The 20597-nt window shown below is 48.7% G+C and overlaps 1 protein-coding gene across 6 annotated transcripts in view; it reads right to left on the bottom strand.

The window, feature by feature from the left end:
• ARHGAP24 (Rho GTPase activating protein 24) overlaps positions 1-20597 on the bottom strand; it is a 214846-nt gene that overhangs the window by 150380 nt on the left and 43869 nt on the right. For 2 of the 6 annotated variants that reach the window (XM_072037528.1, XM_038177988.2), the window contains exon 1: positions 14198-14512. The exons of 1 other annotated variant lie outside the window; for it this stretch is intronic. Coding sequence is in view for 1 of the 5 variants with exons in the window: in XM_072037527.1 (XP_071893628.1) it covers positions 14226-14229 (4 nt within the window). In the remaining 4 variants the exon portion in view is untranslated. Of the gene's footprint in view, positions 1-11205; positions 11438-14197; positions 14513-14786; positions 14808-20597 lie in introns of those variants that run through there. 3 more of the 6 variants (XM_072037526.1, XM_072037527.1, XM_072037525.1) reach the window with 3 other exon arrangements.

Genomic DNA, 20597 nt, shown 5'->3' with positions numbered 1-20597 from the left:
TTCCCCAAGATTTTTCAGCTTATCTTCTAGAAAAAAGAAGTTAGTACTTGGGAGTTGGCAGACCAGATGCCCTCGTTATTCTGTCTTGTGACTTGAGTTTTCTTTTCTGCATTAGCTCTTGAAAAGCTTTGTTTTTTCTCCACATTTCTGTTTTCATTATTTCTACAGGTCTTTTACAGGACCTAAAATCACCAGCACTGCTTCAACACTGTAAGAGGAAACAGCAAGATTCTTTGCCGTTACGTTTCCCTAACAAAACCATCAGAAACCCAGAAAGTTTCCAAAGAATCAGAAATAACTTTATGCATAAAATGTTCCGATTTGACAGAACGAGAAACGATCAAGCTGACAGATGTCAGACTTACTTTGTTGATGGCATTCAGCTTTCCTGGCAATGAGCTGGCAAAGGAATCCGGAGGAAACACACACAAAACCACACCGATGCTTCCATTGTGAGTACCAACTCACTTCTGAAATTCTACAATTCCTTTTAGAGAAGTTCACCTCAAGATGTTGAAATTCGCCACGTGCTTCAGCGAAACAAAAAATGAAATTAATTCATTCGCCGTTTGTGATTTTGCATTGTAGCAGAGCCGTACCATCTACCGGCATCAGTAGATAAAAGCAGCTGAACCTTGGAAACCCTCTCCGCTGTACATAGAGGAACAGCTCCAGATCAGTGCTTTCACTCGCAACACACTTGCAGTTACTTTTCTTCGGGAAAGAAAACCCGTTTCCGGCATTCCAGCTCTGCTAAATTGGAGGCAGATGAGGCAGCCCTTGTCCAGACACATGGAGGACAACACAGCCGGAATCTCAGCGAGGCCCTGAAAGATCCTGTACGTAAAGCACTAAGCTTACTACAACGCAAGGGGGGTCAAGGAGGCAACTACTGCAATTTCATTCCGCAGTGTGATTTAGGATGATATTACGAGGCAGAAACGGTAAAGGAAAGTAATAAAAGCCTTTCATGTACCCTCAAACGAAGTCAGATGTTTGTGTGTCATGTATCTGGACAACTGTTTTCAATGGAAGCCTGATCCCCACTTCAAAGGGAGGAAATTAGACGGAAGGGGAAAGAATGCACACCTCTAAGTACCGGAGGCCCCAGGAAGCCCACGACCGAAGCACCAAATCCATCCATTTCCCAGCACCCCCAAGACAGACCAAATCCTACAAGCTATTTAACCGAGAGAAACTGAAAGTACGAGCGCTCACAGCCCTCACTCCCAGCCACCAGTGTGTAAACCCTGCTGGTTGCATTCTTGGAGTAGTCACAGCGCAGAAATACGACCTCAGGGCATACACTGCTCATGCAACTGCTGCTTACTGCTGTGAAAATAACCCGCACCCTCCCCCAGGTGTGGGCAGCTTTGTTCTCTAATTGCTGTTGGGGACCACAAGCACAGACTGAAGCAGGGTATGTGCTCTGCTTCCTGAAGGCTTCGTTTGTCCTTGAACGTTACCGTACCGCTGACTGAGGCCAAAACACTAAAAGCACACACTTCAAACTCTGCGTCCCAGGTTTTTCCATTCTGAAAGTATTTGTACACATTCGGAGTTTCTTAACGTGGAAGAATTCTCCTCCAAAGCTCCACCCTTTGGTACCGCTGGATAGGAGCTAGACTGATCGGTGAGCTCTGCATTCAGTTGCTCTGACTTCTGAGGTAGGATGCAAATTTTTCAGGTCATCTCTTTCCCTAATATTTGCTGATTACTACAACACTTTCTCTCTCTGATTACTAGTCTTCTAATGTCCATTGCTAATTAAACATATTTACACCTCAGTAGGACTACTCACCAAAACATGACAAGTAAGACCAGGACAAACAAATTACCAATCAAGCCATACAGAGCTCTTTTCACGTGGATGATAATTCGGGATAGGTATTTAAAGAAGCTGATCGTTTCCGAAACTCCCCAATTTTCATACTGCTGGAAACCTACCTGCACGCTGGGAACATCTCCTCCTTTCCATGCCAATCCGACTGCAAGACAGCAAGGTGCTGAATGCAGTCAGCTGGATCCTCCACCAGCACTGGGAGGAAGGAGGAGGCTGCTCTCGAACGACTTCTCATACAAAGGGCTTCCAGAGAACGCTCCGCAGCAGCATAAGCTTTTCTACAGGTGAAATTATCACATATGGGCAACAGGTTATTGCTTTTCTTCTGTCTTCCTGGGATAAGCTGTTTTTAAACATACACAGGAACTGTACAGCATTGGTTGGCCTGGGTAAAGCAGGCACAAGCTGCAAGTTACAAGTGCACTACTCAGCCCTGCATTCTTTTCAAGGGATAAAAGGAGTAACAAAAAGATCTGATCGGGGATGATAATGTCAGATATATCAGAAACTGTCCCTCAAAATCCTGTATCTATGAAGTAACAGCCTCCTGTTGTGCAGATCTGGGTGCATTCAGCAAATACCATCATTGCTTAACTGGTGCGGTACAATACTTTTGTTTGTGCAGGAAACACAGCTCCAAGCCTCTGACTTTTTTTTTTTCTTTCAGACATAATCAAGAAATTCATTTTCATAAGGAATTTTGTATGAATCCCTCGAGGTCGATCATTTCATTTTCTGAGGTTTGCCCCTCTACCAGACTCATAGCTCAGATGACAAAATACAGATGGGGATTGGTAGCTAACCTAGCTCTCAGCAGCGCTAACTGCTTTCTCTGTTGGCAAGACAGGGAAATACTGGGATCCATTCCTGGAGAGATCTTGAAAAACTCGAGACATGCCACCCCTTTGCTCTTGAATTTCCCACACACACCCCTGTGCTATCAAGGTTCTGATGGATCTTGCTCATCTTTCATCAATGCGGTGCAGATGAGATTCTTCTCAGGGCTTGGGCATCCTAAATCCTGCACAAAGCATTTTGTACAGTTATTAACTAATGGCTGGCTGTAGAACACAGTTGGCTATAAAGATAAAACCAGAGTAGGTAGAGCTAAACCACCAAGAAAACTTCTGCTTTTATTTCATCTTCGTCAGTAGCATCAGGTCACTACAGACAGCACCGAAGTTATCCCTAAGGCTGACACCACCTGGCAATTCCTTTGGGGCAAACGGGACAAGACCAAACAAGGGGTCCCAATGGACCTGTCACCAAGGAATGACACACAGGAGGAGGAGAAGAGAATACACAAGCAAGTACAGCCAGACCCTCTCCGTTTTAATTGGTTTTCCAACCCTGAAATAGTTAGGGACTGTTTTGTAGCAGTCTAAAAAAAGGCATTGAGGAGAAGCACTTCACCTTCCCTAGGGTATTTGCTCTGGACCGCGAATTCTGCAAGATGCAACCACAGCACAAGTACAGAGAAGAAACTGTGAAGCAAAACAGGAGCAGTCATTTTAGGGCCTGATTACTGCCTCTTCCATCCTGAAGCCATCACAGAGTGAGGATGAGAACCTCTCTGACAAGATCGACTGTTGTCAGGGGACAAACGAGCCTGACACCCAACCTACCACTGATACCGAGTCTGCCACTAGGGCACCACCACACAAGCATTACAGGAGAGGGCTCCAAGACTGAGGACAGCCTCACAACCAGCTCTTTCTGCCGAGAAGATAAGTGAATACTGGTAGAAAAAAGTAAAAAAAAAAAAAGCAGCTCCTCCACAGTATTACAGAGGCAAGATTTACGCGGGATTTTAAATGAACAACAATATAAACAAAGCAGCAGACATTTATCACAGCGATCACTTGAAGTTGCTACCTGGTAATAAATCCTTGCATGTGATTTACTGCCAGATTCATCTACAAGCTCAACTATGCAGAACAGTTCCTGAGAAGATGAATAGCATCATTTTAAGGTTGTTAAAGCACAATTATGATCACATTCTTACCAAACCCTACTGAAGCTTGTTCCAAACCCCACAGCTTTCTAGCTATCTTATCATCTCAAATCTGATTTCAGGTCCCGCTTTTCATTAAAACTGATGATTTCAGAAACATCCTAACACCTGAAAATTCAACACACAGTGTTATTACTTATATTAGATGCTAGCTTACAATACGTGCTGAAAATCAAGCTTTGCTGCACTTCAATTAAAAAAATCTATAAATCACAAGAGGTGACAAGCTGCCAGTAACAGTTAACATTACACAAATGGTTGTTTTCTGCTGCCAAGTTCTTTGGGGAAGTGGTTGACCAGCCCTGACCCAGCTAACATCCAGTGGGAGCATTGCACAACTCCTAGAAATGGGAAACCAGCAGCACTGAAGGGAGGCCAACAGTTTTGCACCGTGCCTCCTCCCTGCACCCCCAGCACTGCCCTTCATCCGGGGTCATGTGGGCAGCAATCTGGTCGTGTCCGTGTCATGCTTCACACTGAGCCACAGTTTATCTCTATTACTGAATTACAAACCACACACAGCAGAAGGAAGACAGAAGACAACCAAGAAGATGTCACTGCAGCGGGCAGACAGAAGGAGGTCTAGACACATGCACGTATTATGAAAGCAAAATATTTCTGACTTCCAGTTCTTCTCTCTGGAATACAACTGGTGCATGTACTAAAATCTAATCTCAGGTTATTTGAATTAGAGTTCGGAAATAGAAAATACCCACAAGAATGGGCAAGATTCTGCTGGTGAAAGCAAAAAGCCCATGATAAACGGCATAGCACCTGATGGAGGGAAAAATACAGAAAGAGCCTTAAGAGGAACAGCTTTCAAGAGGTCGTTGCCGAACACAGCTGCTTTAGCACCCTGATGGCAGCTCTGCATAGTTTCCCTCACACGGGGCAGGAAGGGCCCCAGCAGCTCTCTGAGTGGTGTGAGCCCTCCGAGGTTGCTGAGGAGCCCAGGGCACAGACCTTGCGTCTGCAGCCCGGGGAGCATCCAGCTCCTCATAATTCACCTCGTGGCCCTCATTTTCACGCAGCCCTGCAATAACTGTTTTCCTAAGAAGCATTTCAAGCTTCAATCTGCAAAGCAGAACCTGAAAAAAAAAAAAAAGCCTGAAAGTAATATAAAGTAAGCATTGGTCTCTTTATTCATTACTGGTTCCTAATGTTGGTAATATGTAACATTCAAATACTCTCCCATTCAATACGGAAAACAATGCATCATACCAACGTATTATCAGCTGCTTTTTTGAGTTTGATGCTTCTCCCCTGGAGACAGAGACAACTTGGAAGGCATTCAGGGCCGAGGAATGAAGACGAGCATTTGGCTGGAGTGACGCCGCGGCAGCCAAGAAAAGAACAGGAGGCATTCCGAAAACATTGCAAGGGTGCACACAGCCGGGGGAACGACGGCCTGGAGGGAAGGATGCCTGACACCAGCTCACTGATGCAGGTCAGCAAGTGTAAGTCCCCCAGTCGGGTGAGGTCGGCACGATTTCCCAAACCACAGATGTAAATGCCATCCTGGCTGGATGGAAGCACAAAGGTTCAGGACGAAGCATCTCAGTATCCCTCCCTGATAATTATTCTTTTCAGTGTGTAAAACCACCCCAAAGTCAAAACTGCTTTTACAGCACTTTGCACAAAGGCAGTGCCTAATCCAAACTGGTCACAACCAAGAATTCCAGCATATGAAGTTGTGAAAATGTGTGATGGACCAAACAGCAGTATATAAAAAGCTTTTTATTTTTTTTATCGCCTTTGAGCCACTGAAGTCATTTTCCTTTCTCCATTCCCTGAAGGAGGTGGAATTTAGTCCTTATTTGCATGACAGTGTGCAGAAGTTTCCCTCTTTCAGCCTGCAGATTGACACCAACAACTGGAACAACCCCTCCAAGGCTCTAAAAGCACACTCCGTGGTTCCCAGCTCTCCGTTCCCTTTCCCTGGTTCCCGTTTCATGCTAACACGCTGTATTTTTCTCAGCAATTCTTCTCTGTCTCTTCCACAGGGTTCCAGGACGGGCTGACACAATACAAATTGAAGCCTTTGTTTGGGGAAGAATCACACCAGTTCACCCCAAACCTGCCGGTGAAGCTCTCACAGAGTTGTCCCCCTCCTGCCAAGCAATGCCATTCCTTCTGCTCCGCTGTTGTTAGCAGGCAGCCTCCCAACACACAGATGCTCGGACGCTTCCTGACGACCTGAGCTGTGAATTAATTACTACAGAGTAACGACTGAATCAGTCACGGCATATTTGGAAACTTGCTGATGCTTAGGGCCATTTGCGTGGCTTTCAAAACATCGCAGGGTACTAAAGGAAAAATGGGGAATTACAGATGGCCAGCTGAGACAGGGATTCATTTTAAGCACTGAAAACCTGGCACTTTCAGTTCAGCAACTCGCTGCAGCCTTTGAGACAACTCACAAGCCCCCACAACACCCCAGCGCATCTGGAGTTCATTTCCCTTTGTGTCACGCTGCCCCCACTGCCCGAATTAACGCAGCGTTTTCATCCAGTGCCACCCCGGGCTCTTCAACAGCGCTTTCTTTCTTGAATTCTGCAAGAAAGATAAAATCCAGAGCTCCACTTGGCTGCGCTGGATGCCTGTGATCAAGAAGGCGATGCAGGGTCTGTTTCCTGACTGACAGAGACCATTTATTTTCATGCAGGGCTTCTGTACAGGCCTGACTGCTCTTGCAGCACCCTTTGCACTTCTGCAGCCCATTCCCAGTGGAAAAGACCGTAGGTCCCTGCTCCATGCTTTGCAGCCATCTTTGCTCATTTCCTCACAAATCCAGGCAGTAAGGCATCACGATTCCACCTCCACAGGTTTCATGTCGTAGCCCCAGGAACAACGCCAAGTTACCTGAAGAAGCTGTAATGAACTCCCAGCACACACAAAGCCGAGGTGCCAGCAGCAGGAGCCGGCCGTGCCGGGCCCAGGGCGCTGTTTGCAGGATCCCCAGGACAAAGCAGCCCTGATTTCTGCACACAGAGACGGGCACATCCCTGCCTTCTTGGCTGAGTACCACCTGCTCGCCAAGCAAACTCAGTCCTGTCCTGTGGAAGCATCAGCCTTAAGGACGAGACTTTTTCCTGATTTCCCATTGCAATTTCAGAGGCTTTAAGATGACTGTGCGGGCTCCAGCAGACCTACCACATGAAACGGGTGCACCTTTGCACCTCCATTCCCTGCTCCACAGGGTCAGCAAAACCCCTGTCGTTTCCACAAAGTTCAGCTCTCTCCAGCCACCTGCAGTTTCAGCCCATGTGCTTTCGTCCCAGGACAGCTGACGGCCACCTTCCGTCTGGGCAGCACCCTCCTGATGAAGAGCTGGCCAAAAGCAGTACATTTTCTACAAGCTTTCAACCAAACCACAGTCTCTTTCTTAAGAGATCTTTCAGCACCACCAAAAATATCACAGGTTGCCACTCAAAGACACTCTCTAAAGAGCTCCGTACAAGTTTAATAGGCCGGTTAAAGAGGGGAGAAATTGCAGGATCGTGTCACGATTTCCAGAGCACTTTACTTTTTCCTACCTTAATCGTCTCAAAAAAATTGTGCACATGATGGACTGGCCAAGAAACACAACAGCTTCTTTTTGTTCCGCTCTCCATGAGCCCCAGAACAAACTGTTTGCTCATATCAGTTTCCAAGCGATGTGTCTAGGCATCCAGGCTGAAAAACCAGAAGAGCCATTCAAGCCTTCTGGCTTGTAAATATAAAGCAAGCTTGTTGGACAGGCCAATTTGGTGCAGATTTATTTCTCATTTCCAATAACTCCTCTCTTCATTTTTGAAACGAGACTTGAGCCCTTTCATTGCTACTCATCTCTCCCAGATGCCCAAAAGCTGTGCCTGCTTCTGAAAACACAGCAGAGCATCCCCTTTTCCCAGCTGTCTAGCAGCGCTCCCAGCTTGTTTCTGAGCTCACGTTTTCATCTTCCTTCTGGGCACGGACATTAACTCCACACTGACTGGCAAAGGACCTTGCTGCCACCAGTTCTGCACTCAGTATTTGCCAGGTGGGCACCCCAAAGCCTGTGGCCATCCATTTAGCTGTGCTGGTGGTACACCGCAGCCAGCATTCAAGCACTGGCTCCACCAGTCCATGATTTCCTCATAAAGAGGGATTTGGGACATGCTTATTATTTGATTTCCATCCTCCCAGGCAACTCCAGGATCCCTCGGGTTCTTCACAGGACAGCCATCTCTTTACTCCTTACAACCACACAAAGGTAGATCGCAGGCAAGAACAGCCTCACCTTGTGATATAAATAAAAACCTACTCTATCTCCCTGACCTCCAAAGCACTGGGCAGGCAAGTGCAGGTGCACTGCTTCTCCAAGAAAGAAGTACAGAAGGAGAACAATGTTGATGCAGAACAGGAAGGAGGGAGGCAAGGAGGGAAGGTGTTCTCACCCTTTCAGCTCAGATGATGGGATTTGCAGCGGTGAAGGCGTGCTGTGAGCAGCATCACCCCCGGGAAGCACACTCCCCAGGCAGCAGAGCCCTGCTGCCCACCCTGGCCAGGCTGGAGGTGCACATCTCTGCTTTCAGGGCTGAAACCCCCAGGTGCCTCCACGTCACAAGGCAGCAAGGACATCCAACACAGAGTTAACTGCCAGGTGAAAGCTTTTAATCAACTCCCAGGTTAAAAAAAAATAAAAAATAAATTCCACCTAACCATTTGAGAAATAATGAGCTTCTCCTTCCTCACCTTTCCCATCTGTCAGCACAACCCAATTGCTCTGGCTATGGTGGAGCCGTCCAGCTGCACTCCTCAGGCCATCGGTCTGCCAGAGAAACTGCAGCTACTCCCTGCTGGCAGTGCCTCCCTGACTCCTCAGAAAAGGGACTGGAGCGCCACAAAACTCATCCACAAAATCCCCCAGCAGCACTGCTTGCAGCCCAGTACTCTGCTTTTTCTCCTGCCAGGCAGTAGCGTGACCTTTCTGCTAGCATTTCCTTGTCCTTGGCTCAATGTAACAGCACCGAGCAACAATTATTTCCTTTGCTGTGTGCCTCCACTAGGCACAGCAATTCGGCATTACTTACTGGACACAAGTTACAGCTTATTCACTGCACAGACACCTGCAGAGGAACAGAAACAAATGCGTCCTTCTGGCTCCTCTGTCCCTCCCTCAGAAAATAAAGCACGGTCAAACTCACGTCTCAGAGCCCTCCTGCTCACGCTGGGCGACGAAGCCCTCCGAAGCAGCATCCCGGGAGCGACGGCATCAAACAACCTGCAAACATCTGCAGGCGGTCTCGGCATTTACAGCTGCTTTGCTGATGCCTGGGGAGGATCCCCCGGTGCCCAGCTCCGGCGGCGCGCTCCCCAGCCACCAAGGCAGTGAGCCTGGGCTGCACAGCACTGCTGAGCCACAGCTTAATCTCCTGGCGTGATAACGAGTCTTGACACCAAGCATGCCACGTGCTGTGTGCTCAACAGGCGGCACACAGACAGGTACCCCTGCCTTGCCCCTCACGCGGATGAGAAAGCAACCCAAAGGCACTCGGTCTCTAGCATAAAGTCATAAATCTCTGCACAGATGTGTGTTAACTATCCTTTCTTACACAGTCCTGGAGGATGGATTGAAGTGTCTCCGATGTGAGTGCTGCTGTACTGGCTCAGGAAGAAGAGCTTCTGGTACAACGAGCCAGTCTTTTGGATATCTAACTTGTTTCCTTCGTATTTTACAGCCACCTCCTCCTAATTGGGCTCCTGCTCCGAGTGCAAGCCTAGAAGACATTTAACTCATTTGGAATGACATGGTTTTGATTATCACTCCTCATTTGCCTTTTTTATTAATAAAAAAAAAAAAAAAAAAACACATTCAGGGTTCAAGTTCTCAAGTCTGTTTCCTCCATCTAAATCCACGGCTGCTTGAAACCAAAGCAAGCTTACATTTCTTGCATCAAATTATTTCAAAGGTTTGGGCTTAAAGCTCCTCAAATACTGCAGGAACAAGGAAAAGTTTCATAAAAGCTCAAAATCCTTTTCTATGCTAATAACTTAACAATTTAAAGTTATTTCATCGACTTTTGAGGCACTTTTACTTCACCTGTATTTAAAATTGAACCTTCAAGGCTTCAGACTGCCATGTAACAGAGTTATGTGCACACTTTATTCCTAATTAAAAAAAAAAAAAAAAAATGGCAAATGGCACTGCAAATAAGACAGTGTTACAGCAGACGGTGAGTGGTATTTCACCATACATACGAGCAAAGTTAATCCCCAGCCTTGCAAGCAGTTAGTGACTAGCAGGTGGTGTTGCTGCTGCGATTTCTTTCTGAAACTTCCTTTTTGGCCACAGGGCAGAACTTGTCAGATTAAGCTTTTCGACCAGGACTTTTACCATTCACTTTTCAACTCCACAAAATTTACATCAGACGTTACTGGGATCAGAACACCTCAGGCTCCAGCAATGCAGCTGATTGAGCTCCCAGCTTACTACGGGGAGTACAGAAACACAAAGGCCGTCCACAAACCTCTAATGCTAGCAGATTGCCTTTAGCTCTGCTTAAACACAAAACCTAAGCAGGCTTTTAACTTGCAAACCTGAGGAAGGGCTCACAGCCCTTAAAAAAAAAAGTGAGGTGTGTCACTATGTCCAAACAAAAAAGCACGGCACGTTTTCTTTCTCCAGACAAGTCCTCTAACACCTCTCCCTAATTTTGCTTGCTGCTTAAAACTTAAATTAAAAAAAAAAAAAAAAAAGTGGGAGCAGCTGCACAAATATTGCAAGTGCCAGAGACAGAGCTTCTTTCCAGCCTGCAGGATTTCTCGATGTGTTTTGCAAGACCACTTAGCAGCAAGTACCCACGCTTGGGACCTGCAATTTTGATCTCAGCTGTCGCTGGGAGGTGAAAGCTTCGCGCACGGCCCCCAGAGTAGGCCGAGCAGGTAGAGCGAACAGGATTAGTGCTCATTACAGGAATAATTGACTCAAGTAGCCAGTCCTAAATATAGTCATGGTAGCAAGAAGATCTTGGAATTACCATAGAAAGCAACATTTCTTAAGGCTTAGAGATCTCCTTGAACTTTTTCCCCCCCCTCAAAATACTGAAGGAATTATGAGCCACTTTGGCCGTCGCAAGCTGTACCCACATCCAGCTGACCCACGGAGTAAGAGTTGAAGGATGAGAAGCAAATCTCAGCCACAGCCCCTGCAGCATGTTTCTTGCTCCAGCAACGCAGCAGTGGCCTCACAGGCTCTGCTCCACCCCAGCACATGGGACTCACTCGTGGCATCCACTTTCTGAACACTCATCCCTGCAACACTGCAGCCTTCAAAAATCAAAGTGCAAGTGCTCATCCCAGCACACTCACCAATACCAGCTCTTACCCAGCCTAATGTCCACACAGCTTGGACTGAAGCAAGACAAACACCGATCTGCCGTGGTCCTTCAGTTTCCTTCCATCAGGCACCAAGCAGCATACCAGGTTATTTTTTCCCCCTGGTTAAGTAACATCCAGACAAAACAGGATCGTGACAGCGCAAACAGGCGCCTAGGAGGGGACGGAAGCCGTCTCTCCAGCCCAGCGTGCCATCTCTGATGGGCTGAGGCTAAACCTCGGGGCCAAGCAGAAATAACACAAGCACAGAATGTCACTTTCAGCAAGCTACCCCCGAAACCTGGGTTTTCCCTTTACTAACCACAACATTTTCCACCAAGCATCTGTGCATCTTAATTAGGCCTTATTTACATCTTACTTGTGCGCAGCCCTACCTCCTTGCAGTTGTTTTGAACACACCACCACTGCCTTCAGATGTCCCCTGGTCTTGTCCTGTTGTCCCAAGCGGCCCCTTCACAGCCTTCCCATAGCCCTTGGTAACACACATGGCCCTATTTCACTTTTCTTGCATTTTAACTTTTTTAACACGTAATGGCTGTTTGGTGTGGCAGGCACAGAACACCAAGCCAGACACAACCTGGAGCTGCTCTAAAACCATACGCATCCGAAGGAAAAGGACGGGGATTAATTCTTGGTTAATTCTTGGTTAATTCTTCATTAATTCTTGATTAATTCTTGGAAGCATCGGGCATGAAACCTGTCTTTTCCAAAGAGGTACTGCTCATAACTGACATAATACATTAATGCACAGAACAAAGCGTAAGAAAAATGAAGGTATTTCATGACAAAAAACTCTGTAAGCATTGCTGAGGAATTCAACGCAGGTTTGTCTTGGGGTGCCACAGAGCACACAAGCCCCTCCAAACAAAGCGGGGCTGCAAGGAACAGCACGAGTTGCTCACAGCTGAAAGCAGGGTGCTGGTGGGCTCCCCGGAGGCCCCTGCCTCGGGGAAGGCAATGTTTGGGGCCAGAAAGCCAAGGAGACACAAGCTGAGCCAGGCAGACAACGTGAAATCAACAGTTAGCAGCTCGGTCACTGAGCGTGACTGCAAATGAAGAACCTTCCTGGTGCAGGTGGTTTCTGCTCTCAGGGGAAATACCTTATTTTGCTGCTCAGCCAAGGGCTTAGAAGCAGAAATAAGACGGTGGCTGAAAACCTGTGCGGGTGACGAGTACCAGGGAAGCGGCTAATTGTGAGCAGGAAAGGAGACAGACAGACCGCTGGCTGGGCACCAGCCTGTGCCTCCTGGCTCAACACAGGCTGCCAAGAGCTGACAGCACCTGAGAGCATCCTCCTGCACCATCAGCCAAGGGCCCTGCTCAACACAACCACCCCCTGCCCTGTGCCACTGCACGGCAATTTAACGAGGAGAAAGAAAATTGCAGTGTAAAGCTAGTCGAGGACTCCTGCGGTTCATTTTCTATCTGTAGTCCATTCAATACAAAATTAACATCCAGCTTCTCTCTGGCTCTTACCATCCACACTTCGACCACCCAAAAGGAAGCAGCAGAATTGTCGAGCAGAAGGGAAGAGCGAGGACACGTGCAAGAGGCTGCAGACCAGGAGCAGGTCTCTCGGCACACAGCTCCTCGCACCACCAGCCACCTCCTATTTCTGTGCCTGCCCAAACTGACAGGGGAGCAACAAACCCCACGGAAATCTGTTGCCCAACAGTATCAGCCACCTGTTTTGCCTGGAGTCCTCAGCATCACAGAAGCCACCTACCAGACAGAGATCGCAGCATTCCTGCACCCCATGTTTTCCATCACTGTGTTCCTCGTCTTTGAGTTTGCGAAGATGGCTCGTCCTTTCCTTCATGTCTGACAGCTAACACACAGTCAGCTCAGTCACACAGCAGCCCAAGTTTGTCTGTGTGTGTGGGCACACTACTCCAGAGCTAACTCTCCTTATCAGGGAATGAAAGCCAAGAAAAGACCACGCAAAGAAAAAAGCAGCTGGGAGGCAAGACCACAAACCAAACAAGAGGCAGACAAAACTTTAGGCATCGAGCATGAGGAAACACAACTTTTATTTTTAACTCAAGCCACGTATCCCATACTGAAGGATGCCTTTTGCACTAACAGAACTTGCACAAGGTTTTCACAGGGACCAGAGATCAAACCTCACTCTGCCTTTCCCTCTGCTCAGACTTCCATGCACCTCCCGTGAGTGCAACACGGTACTACACTGATTTTGGCAACAACAGGACACTTTGCCTCTTACATAGCCACAGCACTCTCCCTTACCTCTTACTCAAGGGGAAACCTTTCCCCCAAATCCACAGGAAGACCCCAGCATCTCACAGGTATCTCTGAGTTACTCTCTTCTCCCAGCAACCACGCTTAGCACAAGCACAATTCAGATTCACGTTAGCCAAAGTCCAAGTGTTACAGTCGCTGCGCTTACACAGGGAATTCATTTGGTTTCTTATTTCTCCCTATGCGGGACAAGGACGCCTACCTAAGAAAGACCCCGCAGTTTATTTCCGCTTACCTATTGTACAACGGCTCTAACACTGACCACGATGTATGTACTGCTCGCCACTGCTGAAAACGAAGGCACCCCCACCCCCAGCGACAACTGCCTGCATGTTACTGGAACAAATACAGACAGAGAAATATTCCCTGCGAGCCCAAACGACGAGGAAAATAAGGCTGGCTACTGCCTTATCTTAAAAAGCGATCTGCCCAGCAACTCTCAAACACACCGAAGGTTGCCCAAACTCTTTGGTGATTAAAACCCAAGCGCTTATCGCGCAGCCTGTCCCGGTGGGCGCGTTATGCCCGGGCAGCTCAGGAGAAGAAGAAAAGCCGTGAAGACAGCCAGCCCAAACCCCGAGACGAGGATGACGGTGGGCACTGCAGCAAGCACAAAGGGCTTTTATCCCTGCTGAAGCCCCGAGCCGCCAGCCCGCTCCCGGTGTGCCGGCGAGCCCCGGGGCAGCGCCCAGGCGCCGGCAGCCCCCGGGCAGGGCTCCTACCTCCCAGCAGCGGGGCCGATGCTCTCACCCATCAACGCGGCGGCTTCTCCAGACGGCCCGGGGAGCAGCGCCAGCCCGTTTCGGCTCGCCCCCGCAGCTCCGGGCTGCTTCGCCTTCCCCCCGGCAGCAGGGATCCCGCAGAGGATCCGGGCGCACGCAGCCCCAAACTCGCAGCCCCAAAACTCCGCGCCCCGACAAGTTGGGAAGCGCGGCTCCGGCCGGGAATGGGGGGGGCGTGAATTTATAGGGTCGGGAGGCTGGAGCAGCCTCCCAGGGCCAGCCCTCAGCCGCAGCCCCGCGCTTCGGGTTTCAGCGGCGGCTCCGGAGCAGCGCCGCGGGGAGGATCCCGGCCCCCGGCCCCGCCGCCCTCACCGCTGCTGCCCGTCCTGCTCCGAGGGGCTGCCAAAAAAACACCCTGGGACCCGACGCGAGTTTTTTCCCTTCCCTCCCCCACTTTGTTGTTTTCTTTTCCTTTTTTTTTTTTTTTTTTTTTTTTTCCTGCCTGCAATGCCGTCCAAAAGTGCCCTCCTAATAGCCCTTTGCTGCAGCTCAGCATCACCCCTCCAAGCCCAAGCAGGGCTCCACGCACCGTGTGTCCTCGTGAGCAAGCACTGCCACGTTCCCGGCAGGCTGGGGGCTTCTGGTGACCGGGGCTGGCAGATTGGTAGAAAAATCTAGAGAAGGCTTCCTGCGAGAGCCGCAGTTCGGCAGCGATGCACGTGCAGCACAGCCAGGCCCAGGCACACTCGCCCAGGTTTCCCTCCCATCGCCCATTTCTTGCAATTCTGGCTGCTGGCCCCAGCTGCACCCGGCACAGCAGCACTACAAAATCCTCACTACTACAGCAATTAGTCACAGCCTTCTGAAGGCAAGCAGTTTTCTAACAAAACTACAAAGTTTTAAGTGGATGAGGGGTGAAGAACATTCACACACAATAAGCTCCAGCTCGCAGCAGGAATGCCACTGCACTGAAGCAGCTTCTGACAAAAAAAAAGCCATCTAGGAAGGTGTTAGATTATCCAGAGTGGATCCCAGCACTGAGCTCTGCCTCTCAGCAATGCTGCAGCAAGGGCAAAGACCCTCCTGCACAGCAGCCGGCCCCAGTATTGGTGTGCGAAGGGGAATCCCGAAGGCACTCTGCTCACCCTCCTGGCTTGGCTGAGCGAGCTGCTGAGCACAAGGGCTGGTCCCTGCTCCAGCCCTGTGAAGAAAGCCCAGACAGATAAGCCAGGGACAAGGCAGAGCACAGCCATTCCCACCGTCCCCCTTCCAAATGTAGGGGTGAGGCCAGGAGCAGCCCCAGCCTGGGGGCAGCACAAAGCACCGCAGCAGTGGGCACCTCATCCCAGCAACCACACAAAGCTGGGGAAATAACTCATCTTGTTGTGACTTTGCTGGTTGTATTTTTTTTTCTATTTTTAGGAGAGTAACCAGAGCATCCGGATATATGTGGCCACTCATAACCATGCACAACCCTCAGCTGGCGAGGGGGGACAGGATGCAGCAGGCGCACAGCAGGGTACCTGTGCTGGCCTTCAGCCAAATGCCAGTGCATGGGGAAAACAGCCCAAATTACATGCTCCAAAAAGCATTTTTTTAATGGCCTGGGAAGCCTTCCACCACCCAAAAATGTGGCTGCTCCCGTGAGGTGCCTGTCCACGTGGGAGCCGGGCTTTATGCAGTGCAGGAACTGACCTTGTGTAGAGACCTCAGTCAGGCACTTGTGTGACTTTGGTCTCCATCGATCCGCGCCTTCCCTTGACTTGAACAGCAGCCACACCAGCACACAAGGCCTCTTGTTTGGGTTATAGGAGATGGCTGTTCTGCTGCTGTGCTGCTCTCGCAGAAGAGAAGTAACCCCAGGGAAGTTTCCAGCCACCGAAGCGAGAGGAGAGCAGCACAGTGCACTTGCTAGGCACGGCAGCAGGCAGGAAGCGAGCGGGAGGGCAGCCAGGGCTGCTGGCCACAGGGCTTCTGCAGCCTCGTGTGGTTGTTCGGGTGTGCTGAGAGACAGGACCCAGGACTGACACTGCTGAGAAGTGTGAGGTCCTCCCTGAACACACAGCAAAGCCCTTGACACCACTGAGCACTATGCAGGTGGTATCAGGAGTGGCTGGAGAACTTTGTGCATCTTTAAAGCTATCAAAGCTAGCAGGATTGTGCTGTCCAGCAGGGATTTCTTTTTTTTTTTTTTTTTTTTTTTGGGACTCAAGACGTGCACGCTACAGAGGGGAGATCCATAATCTTGTTTTCCCAAGGAAGCTTTTCCATCCCCCTTTCTGTATAAGTGCTCTGATGAACACAGTGTTTAGGTTGGATGTTGCTATCGTGCGGGGAACTCATAATTTAATATGAGCCCAATTTTATCTCATCTACTTCCTTCAAGTTCAGATTGCTGAGCCTAGAGTCATACTGAGAACACTATGAATAACAAATGAAGTTAAACTGGACACGCAAAAGGAAGCTGATTCAACTATGATCTGGCTGAGGAAACCAACGACGGTGACCCATGTCAGGTGTATGCCAAGTCCTATTAATACAGCCCTCAGACCTGGAAAACTGTCAGGAGCCACAGGATAGAGCTTTAATAGGTGTAGTGGCAATTCCTGGTGTGACAGAGGCATGCAGAAATGCAGAAACAACGAGGTACACTTACAGAAAGCTTTGAACCTAATTTTTTTTTCAGCACTCGGCAAGTACAGGATTTGACTCTTTCGCAAGGATCCTAGATTAGATCGGATTTTACGACACTTGGCTTTGATTTCCTCATGTTCTTATAATACTGCTCCAAGATTACTTAGGAATTAGCCCTTACTAGCGTAAACATGGCATGTTTGCCCAGCCATACAGCAAATTTCACTTGGGCTTGCCAGGCAGGAGAAGGGTAACTGACCATCTATCTTTGCTCAGAAGCACAGGACATAGGGACATGCATCCCTGCAAGGGCTGGTAGCACACAGGAAGGAGTAAAATTAAGGAAAACTTGCCCCTGCAGCCATTCCTACAGTGAAACCTGGGTTAATACAAATCAGAGCTCAAAGTAACTAACCAAAGCAATTCTGGACACCGGACAAAACATTTTACAACTGAACACCTTACTTCCCTTCCCTTCTACAGAGGATAAAACCTTCAAATCTAAACATTTTATGGGCTGTCTGCTTAAGCTGCCAGTGAACACTTTGCAAAGCCCTTGGAGATACGCTTTTTTTTATTATTATTTTGTAAATAACAACAGAAAGAAGGGTATCTTCCTACAAGCTGAAATCCCCATGGGTATGGAGTGTCCTTGCCTGTCCCTGTTATGAATGCTGACAGTGCAAAAAAGGATTTCTTCCCTTTAAAAATTAGGAGCCATACTGCAGCACCTCTGTTGTGCCACACATTTCATAAACCTCTTCAGTTGTCCACTTTGCAGCCACAGCAGCCCGGTATTAAAACAGCCTCTGTTACAATACAACAGGCTTGGTACACGGCCTCTGTACAGTTCATTTTTGGTACCACCTATGTCCAACCTGAAAGTGTTTCAGCTCAAACAAATCCCATGCTGAGCAGACGTGGGAAGTCAGCAGGCGGGAACCCCAGGGCTGGCGGTGGGCTCGAGCCAGCCATCACAGCACACACCGGACTGCAGACAGCACGGCTCCAATCCTCCCCACCTCTGCTTGCTTCCCCAGCACCCTCACCATGTATTGTTTGCTGCTTTTCTCTCTGTTTTTTGGTGAACATTCGAAGCAGGGAGCATTTATTAACAAGCAGGAGACATCTAGTTTCTCCCCAAATGGCCCACACGGTGAGAACTACTTTTAGGTACTGGCATTAAAAGAATGAGTTGGCTTGCGTGGAGAAACTGGAACCCAGCTTGGTATTTTCCACTTTGCTCAAGCTCATTACAGAAATCTCCACTCTGCACTACCTGATACAGCAACTGCAGATGTTCTGTGCTTTGAACAAAACCGAAAGTTACACGGCTGAAACTAACCACGGCTTGGTGTTAGTTTATATCAAGACATTGAGAAATCAAGTAACAGTGTGGAGGTCTGACTTCCTCTGTGAATTCAGCTTGTTTATCAGCAAAGCCATACTGTCAACATTAATGACTTCAATCTGCGTTACAAATATTTGCTCTCTTGCTTTAAGACTAGCATCTTCAAGTCTGGAGATACGTTAGTCACAAGTTGTGCCTTCAGTTAAAAACACTTCTATGCAGTACTCAGCATCTGAAAAGATGTTGAAGTCAGCTGCACAATACCCACAAGCCAGAAGACCAATTAGTATTATTAACATTGCTATTATTGGTTTTGGTCTGTTTAAGCTCATCATTTTTCTGTTTAGATGAGGCATTTAATAGTTCTTTGAGTAGTGAGTGTAAGAAAAGATAGTATCCTACCTGCAGAGTGACCAGACGCAAAGACTGTAGGACAAAATCGTGGTGAGAAGATAATTCTGGCTCCACCTACTGCAACCAGAGCACTCTCTTACTATACCCTGACACGCAAAAAATGCACCACACAAACACAAGACAAAGCACCTAGCAAGAGGGAACTGTTAAGTGTCAGGATTTATTCTGCAGACGCATTTAAAATGCATCACTGCTTTAAGCAGAAGCAAACAGGACGGTTACAGTCTGCATTGTCTCACCTCGTTCTCGCAGATGCCAACTCCGAGCAACTCCTCTTCCAATAAGCAGCAGGAAAAAGCTACCCACAAATACTTGGAGCACCTCGCCACCAGCCCAGCAATCTCCTCAAGTTGCTAGTAAGTGAAGATGTGCTCTTAGACATCACAAGCAAACAGGAGCTCCAGTTTACATGCCTCTTGATAGGTGGGATGGAAAATAGTTCATAGGTGGGACGGAAAATAGAAGCATCCACCCTGTGAAACAGCACTAAATTTACAAGGGAAAAACAGCACCCCGCGGTGAACCTGCCTGCAGAAATGAATGCATCAAATGTAATGAATTTCACAGGGTTATGTCAGTGGGCAAAGAATTCGGTACAGCCTCAGCAGCCAAGCTGTGCAAGTGTCCCGGTGTCTGTATTTCACTGTCCCCACTGCTTCCACTGGGCAGTCTCCCCCACCCAGCCTGTCCGGAGGCCCTCACTCCTCCAGCTCTGAACTCATCTCTAGAGAGGAACCTCAGGAAATTTCCTGGGGTGATACCAGATGCCTGCCTCTGCTTCCTTATAACAGAAAGCTCTTACAGCAAACGTACAGGTACAGCTATTGCATGAGGCACAGTCTGAGTCCTTGTGAAATCCTTCGAGTCCCAGTTTATGGCAGCACAGACAGCTGTGGCTATGTCACATCAGTGAAGAACAAGTGCAGAGGGGCACAAGGCAGCATCTCAGACAGGAACGAAGGAGACATCTGCATTTTAGGAAGGAAGCACTGCAAAAGTGAAGAGGCATTACCCTGCATCTCAGCGTGGTGGCACAGGAGAGGGGGTGATGTGACGAACCAGCCAGCACGCAACAGCCAGGGGTTCCCCGGGGGCAGCCCCGACTGCCACTCTGATGAGTGACATGCCTCATCACACAGCCTGCGTCATTTTGGAGGAAAAAGGAAACAATGCAGGGAGAAGTACGGGCGGATCGCTACCGATAGCTACTGGAAAAGCGAAGGAAACAACTGTCCAGCCAATGGCTCACCAAGTGCTCCCCTGCGTAGGAAACAGGCTGTCACCGGGATCAGATGAGAAATTTTCTTTTAATAGGTGTGTGTGAGGCAGTGAAAAAACACCACATGCATGTTCCTTGGTCAGCTGTTGTTAGTGAGCCCAAGTAGGCAAGGGTGATGGAAGGGAACAGCTCAGTTCCCTCATGCCAAAGGGTTATTTTAAGGAACGAGTCACCAAAGACGACTGCTAAAATGCCTTGAATTCACCCAAAAAAGTCCCTGTGAGAGGATTGCTCCTGTCAAGGCTTGCACAGTACCTTAGAACCGAGCATGGCACTTCCCAGGCCACACGTACCTCATCTTCCTGCATCCGTCCATGCCTGCAGGTCCAAGTGCCCCCTCCAGTCCCATCGTGCTATATCACAACAGCCCGTGGCACAGGTGAGGTACCACGGATACCTAATGCCCAGGTGACATGCAGACCTGGAGCCCCATCACCAGCACACAGTACACCAGGGGAACCTCACTCAGCTCCTGGAGCTTTGGCAAAGGCAGAGATCTGCTCACAGGACGTGGTCTGCAAGCCTCAGGCTGCAAGGACTTCAGGGCTCCCCTGGCACAGGCATCAGCAGGCTAAGGCAGCAACAAGCAAATAACAAGATACACGTACACTAAATCCCAGCAGCTACCACTGAGATTTAACACCTGAAAACGTCCAATACCAAAGGGCTCAGCCTGCTGCCCCAATCCACTCGGTTCTGTGAACACCTGGCTTCTTGAGGTA

This window comes from Anas platyrhynchos, chromosome 4 (genome assembly GCF_047663525.1).
Source record: "Anas platyrhynchos isolate ZD024472 breed Pekin duck chromosome 4, IASCAAS_PekinDuck_T2T, whole genome shotgun sequence".
NCBI lineage: Eukaryota > Metazoa > Chordata > Aves > Anseriformes > Anatidae > Anas > Anas platyrhynchos.
This window is presented reverse-complemented; position numbering and strand designations above follow the sequence as displayed.